This window comes from Sus scrofa, chromosome 6 (genome assembly GCF_054392235.1).
Source record: "Sus scrofa isolate SSC_HxYL_T2T_F1_AM1 chromosome 6, Sscrofa_HxYL_maternal_Yorkshire_Landrace_v2.0, whole genome shotgun sequence".
Lineage (NCBI taxonomy): Eukaryota > Metazoa > Chordata > Mammalia > Artiodactyla > Suidae > Sus > Sus scrofa.
In genome coordinates, this window is record NC_139388.1 from 46,371,005 (window position 1) to 46,391,965 (window position 20,961).

A 20,961-nucleotide genomic window follows, 5' to 3' on the forward strand; every position below is an offset into this window, starting at 1 on the left:
AAGCTCATTTTCAGAGTTTATACACCTGCATAAATTTACTCCTTTACATCATTTTCATATTGGGAGATTATGGGAATATTTGAGAAGTGTGAATCTGTTTTCCTTTTTTTTTTCCTTTTTAGGGCATATGGAAGTTCCCAGGCTAGGGGTCAAATTGAAGCTACAGCTGCTGCCCTACGCTGTAGCTACAGCAACACAGGATCCAAGCCATGTCTGTGACCTACACCACAGCTAATGGCAACGCAGGATCCCCGACCCACTGAACGAGACCAGGGATCAAACCCACATCCTCATGGATACTAGTCAGATTAGTTTCTGCTGTACCACAGTGGGAACTCCTGTTTTCCTTTTTTATTTGTGGCTTATAACTTAGCAAAATTGCTGGGCTAGTTTTTTATGAAAATACTTTGATCTTTTGCATGTTTTGAATTAATTCTAATTATTTAGAGAGTAAAAATATGCTAATAAAATAGAAAAAAATATACATTCATTTTATGCAATTAAAATAATTTTTTTAAATGTTCATAGCAGCATTAGTATTTGGTGTGGGAACCCTGGAGCAGAGAAACTTGAAAATTGAAAAGAAGATGTTGGTTTAAATGGTCATAGAAAATATGTATGTATTATCCTTTCTTAGCATATTTTTTTAATTAAAAAGCTATTTTCCTACTGTCTTACCCATTCTATTATATCCCCTTGCTGAGAAATTGAAAGTATAAGAGAATTTTTTAAAATATCCTTTCTCAAATGTCTGCTGCATGCTTGGCACTGTTTTAGGTGCATTTTACATGTATTTAATCTGGCTGTTTCCAGAGCCCAGATATTTTAACTCTATAACTCAGCCTTTAAATGCAACCTGTTTTTTTTTTTTTTTTTTTTTGCTGCTCTTTATTAGAAATAAAATAAAACAAACCAAGAAGGTTTAGAGCCTATGCTCTTACTTGCTGTACTCCCTTTACAACAATGTCTGGCACATCATCGGTGCTAAGTAGACAGGGGTCTATTGGAGAGGAGTTCATCTCTAGGGGTGATGGGGTGCTGTTGGCAGGGGAGACAACTGGCTGCTACAAAGAATCCGGGTTGGACCTGGAGCTTGCCTTCAAGGATACAGTACAGTTAGTACTGGCCAGCGGAGAGCCAGTCATTGCATTTTTAATGACTTGTGTTTAGTAGGTGCCAGAGTAGATATCTGTATGGTCTTGATTATTTTTGTTTTTTGAACATGTATTGTGGGTTTTTTTTTTTTTTTTCTTTTTAGGGCCACACTTGCAACAAGTGGAAGTTCTTGGGCTAGGGGTCGAATCTGAACTGCAGCTGCTGACCTACGCCACAGCCACATCAACCCCAGATCTGAGCCTCATCTGCAACCTGCATTTCAGCTTGCAGCAGCACCAGGTGATTAACCCACTGAGTGAGGCCAAGGAGCAAACCCATATCCTCATGGATACCAATCAATTTCTTAACCTGCTGAGCCACAGTGGTGGCAACAAAAATGTTTTTAATGAGAAACATTACTCAGTGTTCATTATCTTCAACAAAAAAAACAGTTTTCATTTTTCCCTTCCAGTCTTCATCCTGTGTATGTATATGTTTTACTTATTTATGATTCCAGTATAGATAGTTTTTATAATCATCATATACTTTTCCATATGCAATTATATATTTTCACCAACATTCCTTATGAAGATAATGAGTTAATTATTAGGGAAATAAGGATGGTTATATAACTGAATAGTTTTGACATTTTTATACCCTCGATCATTTCGCTATTTCTATGCTTTCCCATTGGGGGAGATTTGTTTCTGATTGTGTTGTTAGATCCCTAAAATGGCTTACTTAACTTCTCATTTTAAAGTGGCAGTATAAAAATGTCAGTTCCTTCTTTTTTTAGAATTACCTCAGAGCATCTAAGGAAAATGAAAAACAGTCAGATTCCTTCTTTGATGAAACTCAGGGAGGTCTGTAATCTGGAACCACAGTGTGTGAGGGAGGGCTGCCAAATCCACTGAAACGCCACGGGGTGTGGAAGGATGCTGAGTGAGGACTCAGAGCTGCAGATTTTAGATAACGCTGCCAAAGTTTAGTCCTCCAGAGTCACTGGCATATCCCAGGGGGTAAACCAGTGGTCCCCTCTGCAGGACCATCGGACTGGGTGTGAGGAGGAAGGACAGAAGCTTTTTTCATGGATACACTTGGGTGTCACAGAGAAACAAGGCAGGTAGGCTGAAAGGAGTAATCACAGATACAAACCGTTTTGGTAAAAGTAGAGTTTAAGAAGAGAAAGATAAAGAGAGCAAACGTACATTTTCAACAGCCCTGAAGCGGCCGATCCCTGTTGACTAAAATGAGGAAAAGACTAAAGAGCTCTTATAACCCTCTCCCGCTCCATATCGCAAGAGAGATTCTTGCTGGCCTGTGCAATGGCCCACGCCTTTACCCCACATGAACTTGCTGCAAGTAGCTGATTTGGTAAGAACTTGCCACATCCAGAAATGACTAATAATCAGAAAGGAAGGAGCGCAGGATCTGTACAATGATACCACAAGAGAAAAGGGAAGAGAAAAACCAGGATACTTTTACAGCAGACGCAAACAAAGATTGTGGCCAAACACGTCACATTAAAAGAACAAACATAATAGGAGGTTCCGCTGTGGCGCAGTGGTTAACAAACCTGACTAGTGTCCATGAGGATGAGGGTTTGATCCCTGGCCTTGCTCAGTGCGTTAAGGATCCGGTGTTGCCGTGAGCTGTGGTGTGGGTCGCAGATGCGGCTCAGATCTGGTGTTGCTGTGGCTGTGGTATGGGCCAGCAGCTACAGCTCTAATTCGACCCCTAGCCTGGGAACTTCCACACGCTGCGGGTGCAGCCCTAAAAACATAAAAACAAAACAAACATAATAAGCCATTTGCCACTGGTTTATTGATGAAGATGAATTCAAAGCAGGAATGTAGGAAGGAGTATACCATCCTCAAAGAGATACAGGAAGATAACGAAAGGAAATGAGGCATGAGCTGGCAGAACTTAGGCAAGAAATGGAATTTAAAGATGTAACCCTGATAGAAATCATGACTGCGTTGGAAGCAACACACAGGACACCAGAATCTGTAGAAAGACAGCACTGATGTCAGTAAACACAATGAAATAAAATTAATAAAGTTAAAATATTAGCGAGAGATGACAGATGAGGAAGACAAGAGCAAGATTGCATAAATTGTGTTCCAAAAGAACCAAAGCCATGAGACAGGAACAAAAAAATGTTTACAACTATAATTCAAGAATACTTTCCAAAAATGAAAAAAGACCTATGGAGTTCCCCTCGTGGCTTAATGGAAATGAATCTGACTAGCATCCATGAGGATGCAGGTTCGATCCCTGGCCTTGTTCAGTGGGTTAAGGATCCGGCGTTGCCATGAGCTGTGGTGTATGTCACAGATGTGGCTCAGATCTGGTGTGGCTGTGGCTGTGGCGTAGGCCAGTGGCCACAGCTCTCATTTGATCCCTAGCCTGGGAACCTCCATATGCCAAGGGTACAGCCCTAAACAAACAAACAAACAAAAAATAGAAGAAGACCTCAATCTGCAAATTTAATGGTTATAGGGGATCCTAGGAATATTTGGCTTAGAAAAATCTTTAGCAGGATATAGCTATGAAATTCCTGTACTTCAATAGTAAGAAACCTTTCTTTGGTCATTCAGACAAAAAGATCCATTTATCTATAAGGGGAGGCAAAGGTCAGTCTGGCTTCCAAGTTTTCCATAGTAATATCCAGCCCTCAGAGACGTGAATGATGTCTACAGAGGACTCATGTCAAAGAACATGATTTACATATTTTAACCCAGTCATTTCACCATATGATTTTTTTTAAATTCTGAGACATATGTATTTTTACGAAAACCTGGAGAAATTGGTAGAAGAAAAACTTTATCCAGTCAAGAGATAAAAGGCAAAACAATGGTAGAAAGATGGTCCGTGAAGATCAGATTTATTTAACTGTAGAACTAAGACTAAATAGTTACAGAACAAAGTATATATACTGTGAGCAAAGTAATAATATGTAATAATGTTATTAATAGTATAATAATAATACAGAAGAGGAAGGGAAAGAGAAGGTAGAAGGTGGTAACTGTATCTTGACTTATCTTTATAGCTAAAAGCCAAAAAGTTTCAATTAAAAATAAGATAAGAAACATATATATGAAAGAAAATTCCAAGAAAAGTATCAAGTAAAATTGGACAGGAGGAAAGTATGAATTTCAAAAGATTGTCATTACTCCTCATAGGAAGTCCCTAAATACTATCCATTGCAGTTATAAAGATAACCCAAGAACAAAATCATAAACCTTCCAAATTAAAGACATGCATGTACACACATGCACACACACACACACACACACACACATACACAGAAACAAGCAGACAGATCATATAGTGAAGGCTTTGTTCTAAAGAATAACAAAAAACATGACACAAAATGTTTTAACATAAATACGTGCAAATATTTTTGTTTAAATAAATATAAATGGGCTTTACCCACCTACTAAAAACTCTGGATCACAAAGCAAAATCCACATAACATGGTAAAGGCCTAAGATCGTCCCAGAACAGAGTTATTTAGAAGAATTAGACCAAAGATGTGCATAAGGATTTCCTAAATAAATGCAAAAAGGGGAAAGAAAGTCTCAGAAAGTGTTAAATGAGGCAAAGAAGCAAGATTTCAATGATAAAGATGCAAAAACCACAAGTACGACTGTCCATTCATCAGATAATTATATACAAAGCAAAACCCACAGGAAATACAAGAAGGATAGAAATACATTAGAGTTGAGGCATTTTCATTATTTCACAGTTCATGAAAAAGCAAATGGATAAAAATAAGATACAGAAAACCGAGTGAGGGAGTTGCCTGGTGGCCTAGTGGTTAGAATTCAGCACTTTCACCATTGTGGCCTGGGTTCCATTCCTGGTCTGGGAACTGAAATTGTACATCAGGTCACTGCATGCTTCAGCGAAAAAGAAAAAAAAAAAAAAAGGAGACCTAGTGAAAATATTGAGTATGATAGATCTAATCTGTATCTAAAGAGAGAAAATATATTCAGCTCAAGTTTCCACAGAACATTCCCCAAAACATTGATAAGTTAAGCCATGAGGAAAATCTCAGGTCCAAAAATAGAGAAATTATATGGCCAATATTCTCTAATCACAATGCGATAGCGCATAATGCTGACTCTGGGCATTAAGGTCACAGACTCTCTTGTTAATTTCCTCATGCAAATAAACATTGGAGATGGCTAATTAAAAAGAAAAGTCAACCTGGAATATTTTAAATATTTAAAAAACTTGTGCCACAGGTAATTAAAACTGAATTTATAGAAACTATAAATGAAATCTCGGAGTTTCTTTCATGGCTCAGTGGTTAACGAGTCTGACTAGGAGCCATGAGGTTGGGGGTTCGATCCCTGGCTTCGCTCAGTGGGTTTTGGATCTGGCATTGCCATGAGTTGTAGTGTAGGTTGCAGTTGAGGCTCGGATCCCGAGTTGCTGTGGCTCTGGCTTAGGCCAGCAGCAACAGCTCGGTTTAGACCCCTATCCCGGGAATCTCCACATGCCACAGGTGGGGCCCTGGAAAAAACAAAAAGAAAAAAGAAATTATAAATGAAATCTAGAAAATGATGAAAACTATATTTCAGGGTTATGGAATAGAGCTAAAAGAGTACTCAGAAGAGAATTTGTAGAAAAAATAATTTCCTAATTATTCCGCTTAGGAAATCTCACAGCAGAAGGAGGGATAAAGGTAAAAGAAATTGATTAACTAAAAAGTAGGAAAACAGTAAATAAATGGTTATTAGAAGAGTGAAAATTAAAGAATGCTAAAATGGGGTAGGTAAAATGATAAAAAAAAAAAAATAGCCACACAAGCCTTTGGGATTTCCTGTCATGGCTCAGCAGAAACAAATCTGACTGGCATCCATGAGGATGCAGGTTTGATCCCTGGCCTCGCTCAGTGGGTTAAGGATCTGGCGTTGCCGTGAGCTGTGGTGGAGGTCGCAGATGTGGCTCGGATGCCACGTTGCTGTGGCTGTGGCTGGCTGGCAGCTGTAGCTCTGATTCAATCCCTACCCTGGGAACCTCCATATGCCACGGGTGCGGGCCTAAAAAGACTATATATATAGGGCATGCATACCTCTAAAAACCAAATTCTAAGACCTCACCCATTAGGGAAACACTAGAATGATGGTATTCAATAGACCTTTCCATTGGATGAAAGTTCTTTATCGGTGCTGTGGTAATACCTTAGCCATAATCCAGATATGCTCCGGAACTGAGGAACTGAATTTTTGGTTGTAATTAAATTAGGTCGGTACATGTGGCTGGAGGCAGCACAGCATTAAGAGCATATCCCAAGCCAAAGCTCATCCATTACTACTCCCATTATTTAGCATCGTTTTAGAGGTACCAGCAGCATAAGCATGACAAGAGGGAAAAGGTATAGAAATTGGAAAAGCAGTGGTAAAATTATTTGCAGACGATGTAATTATATACCTGGAAACCCCAAGAGAATCTGAAAAATTACTACAAGCAATAGGACAGTTCAGGACGTAGCAGGGTTTAAATAAAAAATTAAGTATACAGAAACCAAGATTTATTTTTAAATTTGTCAAATTGAAGTTAATAAGGAAGGAAGACTTGAGATGTACCCTTTTAGCAGGCACTGCCTGACAAGCCTGTAACACTTGGTTTCTCCACAGCTCTCCTTGTGACTGTTTTAACCTTTGCTTCCCTCCTCTTCTTCCCCAGACCTTCCCCCGTCTTCACTGTCGGGCTGGTGACAATGCTTATGTTTCACCGTGTAGGGAAGGAAAAAATTCTTTTTCCTTCTGTCCTCCTAGGTTCCCTGGGTGGAGTCCTGTACATTGAACTGACAAAAGACAGAGTAACATGAGAAAAGCATAGAGTTATTTCATACAAGTTTTTTTTTTTTTTTTTTTTTGTCTTTTGTCTTTTGTCTTTTTTGTTGTTGTTGTTGCTATTTCTTGGGCCGCTCCCGCGGCATATGGAGGTTCCCAGGCTAGGGGTTGAATCGGAGCTGTAGCCACCGGCCTATGCCAGAGCCACAGCAACGTAGGATCCGAGGCGCGTCTGCAACCTACACCACAGCTCACGGCAACGCCAGATCGTTAACCCACTGAGCAAGGGCAGGGACCGAAGCCGCAACCTCATGGTTCCTAGTCGGATTCGTTAACCACTGCGCCACGACGGGAACTCCTGCATACAAGTTTTATAGGACGTAAGAAGCTTCATAATGAAATGGAGACCGGAAGAAATCATTAAACCTGAGCATTTGAATAACAGATTTGATGAATCGGAGGTCCTGGGGAAACGCGACCGGGTGCCAGGCCAGGTCGGTTCGTTCAGATCCCTCTCGGCATCTTCCATCTTCAGAGACCCGGAGCTTCTTTTCCTCTGGGTGTAGGAAGGGCACCTCTCACAAGATCTCCCACCTTCAGGGGAGAAGGTGGAGGTCCGAGTCCTTCCTGTATCTGCCATCCCTCCAATTCCTTCAGCTTAAAATACTCCATATGCCAAGGGCCATATGGCCAGGGGGAGGCGGGGAGGAGCTCACTCACGGCATATGGAAATTCTCAGGCTACGGGCGAACCCCAGCTGCAGCTGCCGGCCTACACCACAGCTCACGGCCACCTGGATCCTTGGCCCACTGAGCGAGGCCAGGGCTCAAAGCCGAATCCTCTTGGATATTAGTCGGGTTCTTAACCCAGTGAGCCACAATGGGAACTCCTGGGATAGCATATTCTGAGCTCCTTCAGCTGAGAAGATAGAAGCAAGCTAAAGAGACCTTTCTCCTGCCTCCAGGTGTATCTTCCTGAAGCTGCGCATGTACCTGCCAACTTCTTATGTGGGTGTGAGAACCTACCCCCCTTCTTCTGCTGGACCACATCGCTCTAGCAGTAATTCTCTCTCTTGCTCTTTTTCCCATCCTCGGGGAAAGGTCTACTCTGTCCCCACCTTGTCTTGCAGCTGCTGTCCCATTTTCTGCTCACCTTAACACCAAAATTCCCCCCAAAATTTGTCTGCCGGTAGTCTCTGTTCCTCTCTTCACATTCTCTCTTTCTCTCTCTCTCTTTTCCCCTCCCTCTCTTTCTCCCTCCCTCTCTCTCACTGACTCCAGCTAGGCTTCCCCCATGGCACAGCTCCTAAAAAGTTTGGGTTAAAGTCACAGATGACCCTCAAGTTACTAAATTTAGTGGTCACTTCTCAGTCCTCATTTTACTCGCCCTATTAGCCTTTGTTCTTGGCTCCAGTACACACGCTCTCCTGGGTTTCTTCCTGCCTTTCCAGTGGATCCTTTGGCTCCTTTACAGGCCACTCCTCAGCCTCCAGAGTGACCTCTTATTGGCAGAGAACCCCAAGAATTAGCTCCTGTGTTTTTCTGTCCACCCTCACTTCCAAGAACAGTCTGTCTGTAGCTTTAAACACCATCTCTCCCCTGCTCAGACCCCCCTGCCTGAACTCATATCGAGTAGATGCACTACTAAACCAGCTGCGTTTGGATGTTGCTGGGCATTTCAGACTTAACAGGTTCAAACTCAAACACCTGACCTTTCCTGCCTTCAGATGTTTCTCCTTCAGTCCCCCTCTCTGTCAATTGCATCTTCATCCTTCAGAGGCTCAGGATTTCTGTTCTGTCCAAATCCACATTAAATCCTTGAGGAAGTCCCATCCATTTTCTTCAGGCAGTGTCTAGCATCCGATGGCCTCTCGCAGCTTCCGCCTGCTCTGTCCAGATCGCTTCAGCCGCCTGCCCCCTTCCTGGTTTCCTGGCTTTGCCCCTGCGCCCTGGAGTCTGTTCTCCACCCCGCAGCCAGTGCTCTTCTTTCAAATGTATGGCAGTGTGTGTCTTCAAAACTCTTCTCTTTCAAACTCAGCCACGTCTAAAACCAAACTCCTGACCTCCCCACCTCCCTGAACTTACACCTTCTGGTTCCGAGTACAAGCCCAGCATCCTTGTGCCCCAGGACTCCGCTAACCCCACGTTACGTACGCCCCCTGCATCTGCCCCTATAGCCTCTCTGCCATTTCTGCCCCTTCTTTGTTCCCTCCTGTCAAACCACACTGCCATCCTTGCTGTTCTCTAGGGTGTATGTGGGCCGTTGTGTCTTATGGACAGGTGCTCCCCTCACTGTCTCACCTCTTCCGGTCTGTGGTTGGTGTCACCACCGCTTCCCTGCCCACCTCCCAGAGCACACCACCCCCCTTCCCTCCCTATCCCTCTTCTCTTCTTTCCTTTTTATATTTCACTTGTGTATTTGTTTTCTTTTGCTGTAGATCATAAATTCCATGCAGAGATTTGTCTCTTTGGTTCTCCACTGAATCTCCCAGCAAAAGAATGCTTGTCATTTGGTGGTCGGGTACATTTTATTGAATGAACAAATGGCTGGCTAGCTGGATGGATGAGAAAGATAGTTTGGAGAAGGAAGAGACCAATTAGCACACAATCCAGTGGGGAGGCTGTAGTTCAGGGAAAAGGCTATTCACTCCTAATTGCTACCTGTTTATCCTTGAATAGTCAATTTTCCTTTTTAAAAAAATGCATTATTCTTTCTCATTGAAACTGAAACTCCTTGGGATCTAGGACTGAATTCTTGACACCTTTTCGTTTCCCCAGCAAATAAATGTTCAGTGTTAACAAAAGGTAATCCTCATTTGGCTAAAAGTACTGAAGTCACTCAGTTGTTTTTGTCTTTTTTCCCTCATGGTAGCATTGTCTCTTCTTTGTTATCATAGAGCTTGCACATCTTCCCACTGACTGCTCCTGCAAAGCAAGGAGTCTCTGGAAGGAATAGGGTTAATCCACCCAGTGGTTACTGTTAGAACCATGACTAGTGAGTGCTTACCGTGAGCCTCGTGCTGTCACTTCAAACAATAGTCCAACCTAGTCTCAGACACGGCTTTAATCAACTCTGGGGCAAGAATCATTCCATCCTAACAGATGGACATTTAACCAGACAATAAACCGTGTATGTGCCTTAAATGTGTTTGCTGAGGGCATGATTCCCTGTATAGAACTTTAAGAACAGCTGTCCTATTACAAGCTCCTGCTTCTTGGTGAGATGACTTGTTAACCTAAGTCAGAAAGATAACATTTGTCTTTAATGTAATCTTTACCTTTTTTTTTTTTTTTTTTTTTGTCTTTTTGCCATTTCTTGGGCCGCTCCCGTGGCATATGGAGGTTCCCAGGCTAGGGGTCTAATCAGAGCTGTAGCCACCAGCCTACACCAGAGCCCCAGCAACGCTGGATCCGAGCCACGTCTGCGACCAACACCAGATTGTTAACCCACTGAGCAAGGGCAGGGACCGAACCCGCAACCTCATGGTTCCTAGTTGGATTCATTAACCACTGCGCCACGACGGGAACTCCTGTAATCTCTAATATTAATGCTATCTTTAATGTTCATCTTTGCAGTGGCGTCCCCACTACCAGCAGCCTACTTATTGGGGGAGCAGCTTTTATAAGCAAGTTATTTACATAAATACTTACTAATTTTTTTAAAACTAATGATACGGTTCTTTTGCAAATTTGGTGTCATTTGTCTAAAAGGGCTTATTATTTTTGTGTGTGTTGCCAGGCGATGGGAATCATTAATTGTGAGCTGTCATTTTTTTTTTTTTTCTTGATGCTTATTTCTTTTTAGTACTTTTGTTAAATTACTATCTAAACTACTGCTTAAATGGTTTTAGCTGTACGGTTCCTTAAAAATATAATTCTTCTGTCTTTCCCCTCTTTTTCTGTCACTTTCAGAGACCATGTTCCCATTCTCAACATTGCTTTTCCTATGGGACCTATGCAAATTAAAATACCGGAGTATTTGTTCATTTTGCATTCTTTAGAGGGTAACTTCTATTGGTGCACATTTTCATTGGCACAATCCACCAGGCAAAGTATAAATTGCTGTAAAACTGGAAAAGTGTTTGAATGAGTCAAGCAGATGTTCTCTTAGCATGAAGCAGATGTAAAACTTGCAAGTGTCTGTCTAATAAAGTATAGCATTTGGTTCTCTACAGCTGGTGCCAGGATTACCAATTAATCATGTTGAAATGCATTTTTATTAAACAGGATCCCCTCTGTTCTTTACACATCTCCTGGGTTAAGGAGAGAGAGATGGGGCACACAAGTAGCTTTCTGCTTTTAGTACTTTGAGCAGTGTTTTTTTTTTCTTTCCCCCCATCTTTATGAAGTCAGTCTTGGCTTTCATTCTTAGAACTGTGTTGAATAGGCAGCCCCCACCATGTGAGTGAGTGCCTGAGTTCTCCACTTTGGTTTGGGCATGTGAGTTTGATGTTAAAATATTTAGTCAAAGGCAGCCATACTTTGAACACTTTAAGGCAGCGGGACAGAAGGAAAGGAATGTAATTAAATGTCATTTTTTTTTTCTTGTTTGGGTGGACAAAGCTAATGTTTGCTTAGTTAACGTCATATGGTTTCTGTGGTTACTTGACCAAGGAGGTTGAACATTCTAGAAACAGGGGATACCAATTTAGTTTTATGTTATCACAACCAATAGAGCAGTTTTCCCAGAGTGTAAAATAAAGGTGAATGGATTAAGATAGCTGATGAGAAGCGTTGTCTTTACTGCTATGAAAGTTACAACACAAATCAGTAGCAAATGTAAAAGCTAAAAGAGCTACGTCATTTTCTATTGGCCTTTTTATAAAGCAAGTGTGTTAATGAAATTAAATTTCAGAATTCGATGGGCCTTTTTTTTATGTTTGATTTCCCAAGGATAAATTTATTTTCTGAGTGGAAGCTCATTATATAAGAAGGTTCGCTACTCTATCCCTCTTCCTGCTTTTTTAAAGAAGATTTAATGATGAAACATAATAGTTTTTTTCAAGGTCAATACGTGGATGTTTATACTCTGAATTGAGTATTTCTTCAGTGCTGTAGTCATGAATTGATTTATAGTATTTTTTTAAATTGTCTGAGAAATATTTCTTTAAGTATCTAAAGAGTAGAAGGAAATATATTAAAATCATTCCGACGACTGAAGATAAACAGCATGAGTGGGTCTTTTTTTTTTTCCAGTCATGCCTGCTGCATATGGAAGTTCCCGGGCCAGGGGAGGGATCGAACCCGAGCTGCTGCATGGACAACACAGGATCCTTAACCTGCTGCACCACAAGAGAACTCCCATGAGTGGTTCTTTTAATGAAATGTTTATTACTATTTGAAAAATATTTGGAGGAAGGGGAAAACAAAGATGTGCTAAAAATATAGTTCCCATTGTGGCTCAGCAGTAACGAACCTGACTAGTATCCACGACGATGCGGGTTTGATCCCTGACCTTGCTCATTGGGCTAGGGATCTGGTGTTGCCCCGAGCTGTAGTGTAGGCCTGCAGCTATAGCTCCAATTTGACCCCTAGCCTGGGAACTTGCATATGCCGAACCTGTAGCCCTAAAAACAACAAAAAAAGAAATGCTAAAGGAAGTTTATTATCTGCTAGAAAGTAAGATGTTCAATGTTTACCATCTCCCTCCAGTAAAATTAGTTGGGTTCGTGGATATGGATCTGCTATAATAGGAAAAAACTTAGATGTCAGTACATTTTAGACAATGTGTTGTGAGTTTTAGAACATGGTTTTTTGAACACTGATCTAAAAGAATCTATAATGACATAGGTTATAATTTTATGTTCATTAAACTGTTATATACGTGTATATCTATATCTATATATAGATATAGATACACACGTACACATAATATATAGGACCTAAGAGTATTAATAGGGATATTCCGGAAAGTCTTCCTCATGCTCATTACCAGTTGTCTCTATATTCTATCTTACTGGATTTAAATTTTAGATTTCATAAAAGCATTTTATAGCCGAATTGACTAATAACTTCCTTTAGTTTTCAGTTCTTATAAACATGAGTATGTGAAAGCAGTTTAATATTCCCTGTTTCCGTTTTCCTATATGAACATCTTCCCACCAAGTTTCCACTTGTCAAAGTAACATGCTCGTGTGGAAGGTGTGTCCCATTTTGCTAAGAATACTTGTGCTCTTAGAATAAAAGGAGAATTATTAATCATATATAATGTTAGCTTTTAGGCAGGTGTCTAGTGCAATTATAGTTCTTTTTATTTGAGAGTTATTTTTTTTAATACTCGTTGCTCTTTTGTATCTTATTACATAAGAATTGTGGTAATTTTTTTAAGGTTTTAACTTGAAGGGGATAAAAGAAAAATGTTAACTGAAGCATCAACTTAAATGGAGCTAGTTGTCTCCATTTTAGAAAAACGATTTGTTATAGAAAATTTTAAACATCCGCAAACATAGAATAGTAAAATAAATCCCCATGATATACACCCAGCATCCATAATGATCAGCCTTCTATTGTTTTTATTTGCCATGATTCTTTAAGGCTATATTTTTGGAGTTTCTCTTTTTTTCTGTTTAAGTTGTAGTTCTGTATCCTGTTTCCACAATAGCTGTTTAAACAAATCTAGGTCATGTAAACCCAGTAGACCTAACTTTGTTTCAGGAAGTGGAGCGAGAAATCTCATTCAGAACAGAATGTGGACTGTATTACTCCTACTACAAGCAGATGTTGCAGGCTCCAACTCTCATGCAAGGTAATTACAACTAATAGTTTTATTTGGGGCCTACTTCATTCTTTTCAGTATTTCAGCCAAAACATAACTTTTGCACTAAGATATTTTAAATGCTTTTATAGAACTTGTGTAGATTTCTCCTTGGCGACATAATCAATCCGTGGAAATGTTTTGCCCCGGCAGAAGTTACATAATGTTTTATGTAATTCTTGTCTCCTTGCTTCTCAGCTCTACTCCATCCTAAATTATCTGTATGCTGGTTGTACTGTTGATTTCTTTTTCATGATCATTTTGAAAGAGCTCTTTGTAGGTGAAAGGAGTATTGTCTAAAAGCAGGAGGCATTTTGGTAATACAGATGAGAGTGGCAGTTGTCCTTTTTGTTCCCAGGGCCCCCACTCAGGCCTTGATTTTGCCATGATCATTTTCCCACATTTCCATGCTTCCTAAGTGGTTTGGACCTCATTCTCTTTACTTTTACTCCACCTAATGGAAACCGCCACAGGGATCATCTCCCACTTAACATATGCTCGACATGCTTAACCTGGGTGCACACAACAGAGAATTGCCCTTTTCTAGGCTGTGTTTGGGTTCAGGCATATTTTTGGCAAGAATTCTTCATGGGTGATGTTCTAATTTTATCACAATAGGAGACATGAAATTTTGGTTGCCTTTCTTTTTGTGCCATAAAAGTTCATCATTTGGTTTCTGTGTAGATAGTTGCCTTCACACATAATAATAATAATAATAATAAGGTTAATTATCCACCAACCCTTCACTTAAAGGGTTTTAGCAGCCATTGATGATTATTTCTCATATCCTCATTTCAGTAGAGTTACAAAAGTGACTCTCATTTGTCCTATATTAATTAGCTGGAACTCTGTTAGATGGAAAAGCTTTTTATCATCAGCTATTTGATTAACCTGAGGTACAGTTTATTAAAACAGGAAGGATAAGTATTGATTCTTTTTCTCCATACAGTTGATCCTTGTTATTCATGGATTCCATATTTGCAACTCCACCTACTCACTGAAACTTAGTTGTAACTTCAGAATCAGTCTTTATGGGACTTTCACAGTCATTCCCAGGCATGTGCAGAGCAGGGGAAATTTTCAGTTGCCAGACATGTATGTTCCCAGCTGAGTTTGAACAGCTAATGCCATCTTGTGTCAGCTCTCAGACTACAGAGTCCTTTTCACAGTCTGTCTAGTTCCAGGTTTTGTTTTGTTTTTTTCCAGATGTGTATTATTTATTTATTACTCAGTGAATTTATCACATCTGTAGTTGTATAATGATCATCATAATCCAATTTCACAGGATTTCCATCCCACAACCCAAGCACATCTCCCCACCTCCCAAACTGTCTCCTCTGGAGACCATAAGTTTTTCAGTGTCTGTGAGTCAGCATCTATTCTGCAAAGAAGTTCAGTCTGTCCTTTTTTCAGATTCCACATGTCAGTGAAAGCATTTGATGTTGATGTCTCATTGTATGGCTGACTTCACTCAGCATGATAATTTCTAGGTCCATCCATGTTGTTAAAAATGCTGATGTTTCGTTCCTTTTAATGGCTGAGTAATATTCCATTGTGTATATGTACCACATTTTCTTGATCCACTCCTCTGTCAATGGACATTTAGGTTGTTTCCATGTCTTGGCTATTGAAAAGAGTGCTGCAATGAACATCAGAGTACATGTGTCTTTTCGGGTCATGGTTTTCTCTGGATAGATGCCCAGGGGTGGGATCAAATGGTAGTTCTATGTTTAATTTTCTGAGGCATCTCCATACTGCGTTCCACAGTGGTTGCACCAATTTACAATCCCACCAACAGTGTATGTAATAGGGTTCCTTTTTCTCCACACCCTCTCCAGCACTTACTTCTTGTTTGTAGACTTTTGGATGATGGCCCTTCTGGCTGGTGTAAGGTGGTACCTCATAGTGGGTTTTGATCTGCAGTTCTCTAAGAATGAGTGATGTTGAACATCTTTTCATGTGTTTTTTGGCCATCTGTATGTCTTCTTTGGAGAACTGTCTGTTTAGGTCTTCTGCCCCTTTTTTGATGGGGTTGTTTTTTTGGTATGGAGCTGCAGGAGGTGTTTATAAATTTTGGAGATGAGTCCCTTGTCAGTTGATTCATTTGTAAAGATTATCTCCTGCTCTGTGAGTTGTCTTTTCGTTTTGTTTAGGGTTTCCTTTGCTGTGCAGAAACTTTTGAGTTTGATTAGGTCCCATTTGTCTATTTTTGTTTTTACTGTCATGACTCTAAGAGGTGGATCTGAGAAGATGTTACTGTGGTTTACGTCAGAGAGTGTTTGGCCTATGTTTTCCTCTGAGAGTTTTATAGTGTCTGGTCTTATATCTAGGTCTTTAATCCATTTGGAGTCTATTTTTGTGTATGGTGTCAGGGAGTGATCTAATTTCATTCTTTTCCATGTGGCTGTCCAGTTTTCCAGCACCACTTATTGAACAAGCTGTCCTTTCTCCATTGTATATTCTTGCATCCTTTGTCATAGATGAGTTGGCTGTAGGTGCATGGGTTCAATTCTGGGCTTTCTGTCCTGTTCCACTGATCTCTATTTCTGTCTTTGTGCCAGTGCCATACGTTTTTGATGATTGTTGCTTTGTAGTATAGTCAGAAGTCCGGGGGCCTGATTCCTCCAGCTCCATTTTTCTTTTTCAGGATGTTTTTGGCTATTCTGGGTCTTTTGTGCTTGCAAACAAACTTTAAAATATTTTGTTCGAGTTCTGTGAAAAATGTCTTTGGTAATTTGATAGGGATTGCCTTGGGTAGTACAGTCATTTTGATAATCTTAACTCTTCCAATCCAAGAGCATGGGGTATGTCTTTCCCTCTATTTGTGTCATCTTTGATTTCTTTCATCAGTGTCTTATAGTTTTCAGAGTACAAGTCTTTTGTCTCTTTAGGTAGGTTTACTCCTAGGTATTTTATTCTTTTGGATATGGTGGTAAATGGGATTGCTTCCCTAATTTCTCTTTCTGATCTTTCATTGTTAGTGTATAGAAATGCTGTTGATTTCTGTGTATTAAATTTGTATCCTGAGACTTTGCCAAATTCATGGATGAGCTCTAACAGTTTTCTGGTAGAGTCTTTAGGATTCTCTAGGTATAGTATCATGTCATCTACAAATAGTGATAGTTTCTAGTTCCATGGGTTTTTTTGCATATTTGTGCTTTTGCCTTTTTTTTTTTTTTTTTTTTTTTTTAATATCGCAGGTTGGCATATGGAATTTCCTGGACTAAGGGTCGAATTGGAGCTGCTGCTGCTGGCTTATGCCACAGCCACAGCAACTCCAGATCCAAGCCGTGTTTGCGAGCTACACCACAGCTCACGGCAATGCTGGATCCTTAAACCCACTGAGCAAGGCCAGGTATCAAAACCACATCCTCATGGATACTAGTCGGGTTCATTTCCGCTGAGCCACAATGGGAACTCTGATTTTGCTGTTTAAAGTGGCCCCCAAACATAGTGCTGAAGTTCTGCCTAGTCTTCCTAAGTGCACGAAGGCCATGGCGAAGGCATACAGAGAGAAGTTTTGTTCAGGCATGAGTTGGCCAAGAGTTAAATGTTAATGAGTCAACAAAACTCATTAATTAAGTTCATGTGTTGATCAGCTGATAAAAATGCATGACCTAAGGCTTGTAGGAACTTTACCCTAGTTCAGTATTGCTAGTACAATTTTCACGGCAATTTTACAGAACATACCTATGGTGAATAATGAGAATCCACTGTTTTTTACCAGCTCTCAAAATTATGAGTGGTTTCTCTAGCATTCACTAAAGCAGTGGTTCTTACTGCTTTAAGAACCGCTTAAAGCAGTTATATCCCCTGGAATGTCCAGAGAGTTTTGACTGTCACAGCTTGGTGGCAGGTGTGTGGGAGTGTGCTATTGGAATTTAATGAGGGCAGAGATGCTGCCAAATGTCTTGCGTGCTCCGGGCAGTACCCCCCCCCCCACCCCCAGAGAATTATCGGGATCAGAATGTCAAAATATCAATGGTGTTGAAATTGAGAAACTCTGCTTTCAAGGTGAATAATGAGTATGTTCTTTCTAAGTATCACTAAACTCGTGCTTGATTGGTTTCAGTTTATTTAAGTCCTTTGTTAAGGTTATTCTTTTTAAAAGTTTCAAATATATAAAAAGGTAGAGTGGATCCTCTAATGGATTAACACTTACATACCACCCAACTACAAGGTTACCAACTCATGACCAATCTTGTTTCCTCTTTGCCCCTATCCTTAACTGGGATTATTTTATTTTCAGATAACTCCAAGACATCATATTGCTTCACCTCTAAATATATCAGTATATTTCTGTAAAGTATGGCAACTCCCTTTTATAAACATAACCGTGTTATCCTGATCACAATTAAGAAATTACTTAATGGAGTTCCTGTCGTGGCTTAGATCCCAACTAGCATCCATGAGGATGTGGGTTCGATTCCCTGGCCTCACTCAGTGGGTTAAGGATCCTGCGTTGCCGTGAACTGTGGTGTAGGTCACAGATGTGGCTTGGATCCCATGTTGCTGTGGCTCTGGTGTAGGCTGGCGGCTACAGCTCTGATTGGACCCCTAGCCTGGGAACCTCCATATGCCGCGGGTGTGGCCCTAAAAAGACAAAAAGACCAAAAAAAAAAGAAAGAAAGAAAAAGAAAAGAAAAGAAAGAAAGAAAAGCACTTAATGGAACTCCCATTGTGGCACAGTGGGATTGGCAGTGTCTTGGGAGCATTGGGATGAGGGCTGGATCCCCAGCCAGGCATTGCAGCTTCAGCTTAGGTCAAGACTGCAGCTCAGATCTGATCCCTTGCCCGGAAGCTCCCTACACTGTGGGGCAGCCAAAAATGAAGAAAGAAAAAATATTACTTAATGTCACATATCCACTTGGTATTCTTATTTTCCTGATTGTCTTATAGATTTTTAATGTAGTTCTTGAGATCCAATAAAGCTCATACATTGTAGTTATTTGCTGTGTCTCTTTGTTTCTTTTAATCTGTGGATTTCTTTCCATCTTTTTTCCTTGTAATTCTTTGTTGAAAACACTGACTGCTTTGTCTGAGAGCTTTCCACTTTCTGGATTTTGCTGGAGCCCCAGTGGTGCCATTCAGTGTTTTCTCTGCTGCCTGAACTCCTTCTTAATTGTCAGTTAGATGTAGAGATTTGCTCAGATTATCAGTTCTGCTTTTTGGCAAGAGTACTTCCCAGGTGGTAGTATATACTTCCGCCTCACGGTGTACATGATGCACTTAAGCCCGTTCTCTTTTGGGATGAAGACTAATCCATCCATTAGCCTCTCAATTAGCCTTTCACCTAATGGTTTAGCACCACTGATGATCATTACCTAAATCTGTTAGTTGCATAAGGACTATAACATGGTGATATTCTAGTTCTGCAGTTCCTTCCATCATTATCAGATGGAATTCTCCACTAAAGAAATGGTTTCTTGGAGTTCCCATTGTGGCGCAGCAGAAACGAATCCAACTAGGAACTTGGATGTGGCTTCTATCCCTGGCCTCACTCAGTGGGTTGAGGATCCAGCGTTGCCCTGAGCTGTGGTATAGGTCATGGACATGGCTCGGATCTGGCATTGCTGTGGCTCTGGCATAGGCTGGCGGCCACAGCTCTGATTAGACCCCTAGCCTGGGAACCTCCATATGCCGCGGGAGCGGCCCTAGAAAAGACAAAAAGACAAAAAAGAATAATAATAATAATAGTAATAAAGAAAATCATTTCTCATCAACTATGTGGCAGTCCAAAATTTCAGTTCCTAAAAGAAAGGTGGGATAAGTATCGATCATCTCTCTTTGTTTTAGAATGAGATACCTCTCTAGCATCATAAAAGCTTTGCTTTTTAAATATCATCATAAATGCATGGATTACTAACCTCTTTGATGTGTTTCAATCTTTTGCATTCTTCTTCTTCTTTTTTTTTTTTTTTTGCTTTTTAGGGCTGCACCAGAGTCATATGGCAGTTCCCAGGCTAGGGATTGAATTGGAACTATAACTGCTGACCTACACCATAGCCACAGCAACATGGGGTCCAAGCCACGTCTGTAGTCTACACCACATCTTAGGGCAATGCTGGATTCTTAGCCCACTCACCGAGGCCAGGGATCGAACCCGCATCCTCATGGTTACTAGTTGAATTTGTTCCCACTGCGCCACAACTGGGAACTCCGCATTATTCTTCTTATGTCAAATTGTCCAACCTTTGGCCACTGGGATGCCCTTCAGATCAGCTGCTATCTTTTTGTTGTGTTTCTTTTCTTTTCCTTCTTTTTTTTTTTTTGCTCCATCCACAGCATAGCAATTTCTGGCCCAGAAGTTGAACCTGCACCATAATTGTGGTCTGTGCCACAGCTGTGGCAACATCGAATCCTTAACCCACTGCACCACAAGGGAACTTCTCAGCTGCTATCTTTTTGACATGACCCAGTAGTCTTTGAAAACGTCCTTGTTTTTTGTGGTGAAAAGGTGTTTCAAGCCAATTTTGTATTTCCTACCCCTGACTTAGAATTGCTGTTTCTCCATGGGGCCCCACTTCTCTTTCTTGGCTGTTTGGAGACCACAAACTGGGTACTAGAGGCACTTGTTGTTACTAGGTTGGTCCTTGTTTCCAGACCTTTTTAATGAGCAGAGCTAGGAAATGTGATTTTTCCCCCCAAGAGAAAATATAAATATAGCTATTTAATTCAAAATGAGGATAACAAGCTTTTTACTTTCTTGACTTTATATTTGTATCCTTTTGTTTTGTTTAAGTTGAAAATGTTGCTTCTTATGACATCAGCATCACTTATTTCTTTCATGCTACTGTCTATAACACTTTGAAGGTAGTAGCAGTGATAATATTGCTACTAACAGTATGATTGCCTGAAAACAGTTCAAGCTATCTTTGTAATTCTTTTTGTCCTAGGATATTACCTACTAGAGACTTAACAGACACATTCCTCTATTCCCAGGAATGCTGGAAAGAGTTCTTTTTGTGTAAACAAGCTACCAACTCAGTAGGTTTATTTGTTTTGTCTTGCTTTAGGTTTTCAGGAATTTCTTTGTAAAAAAAGTCTTATACTTTTTTTTTTTTTTTTTTTTTTTTTTTTTTACTTATTTAAAGTTTCCATGGTTCCAAAGTCAAGACTATAAAACAGGGAGCATTCAGGAGCGTCTCCCTCGATCCCTGTTCCCTCCACCCTGTTTCTTTCCTCACCCTTTCGGTAACTATTTTTATTAGTTTTTGGTTTATTCCTCTACAGGTAATATTTTCAATATAAATAAATACTTTATTCACATTTCCCCCTTTATTACAGAAAGTCCCTGCTTACT

The 20,961-nt window shown here is 40.4% G+C and overlaps 1 protein-coding gene across 33 annotated transcripts in view; it reads left to right on the forward strand.

Moving 5' to 3' along the window:
- The window catches only part of DPY19L3 (dpy-19 like C-mannosyltransferase 3), a 79,316-nt gene that overhangs the window by 12,065 nt on the left and 46,290 nt on the right, over positions 1-20,961 (forward strand). For 16 of the 33 annotated variants that reach the window (XR_014805996.1, XR_014805998.1, XM_084960392.1 and 13 more), the window contains exon 4: positions 13,559-13,649. The exons of 12 other annotated variants lie outside the window; for them this stretch is intronic. Coding sequence is in view for 10 of the 21 variants with exons in the window: in XM_021094264.2 (XP_020949923.1) it covers positions 13,559-13,649 (91 nt within the window). In the remaining 11 variants the exon portion in view is untranslated. Of the gene's footprint in view, positions 1-13,541; positions 13,650-20,961 lie in introns of all 33 variants that reach the window. 5 more of the 33 variants (XM_084960373.1, XM_084960394.1, XM_084960371.1 and 2 more) reach the window with 1 other exon arrangement.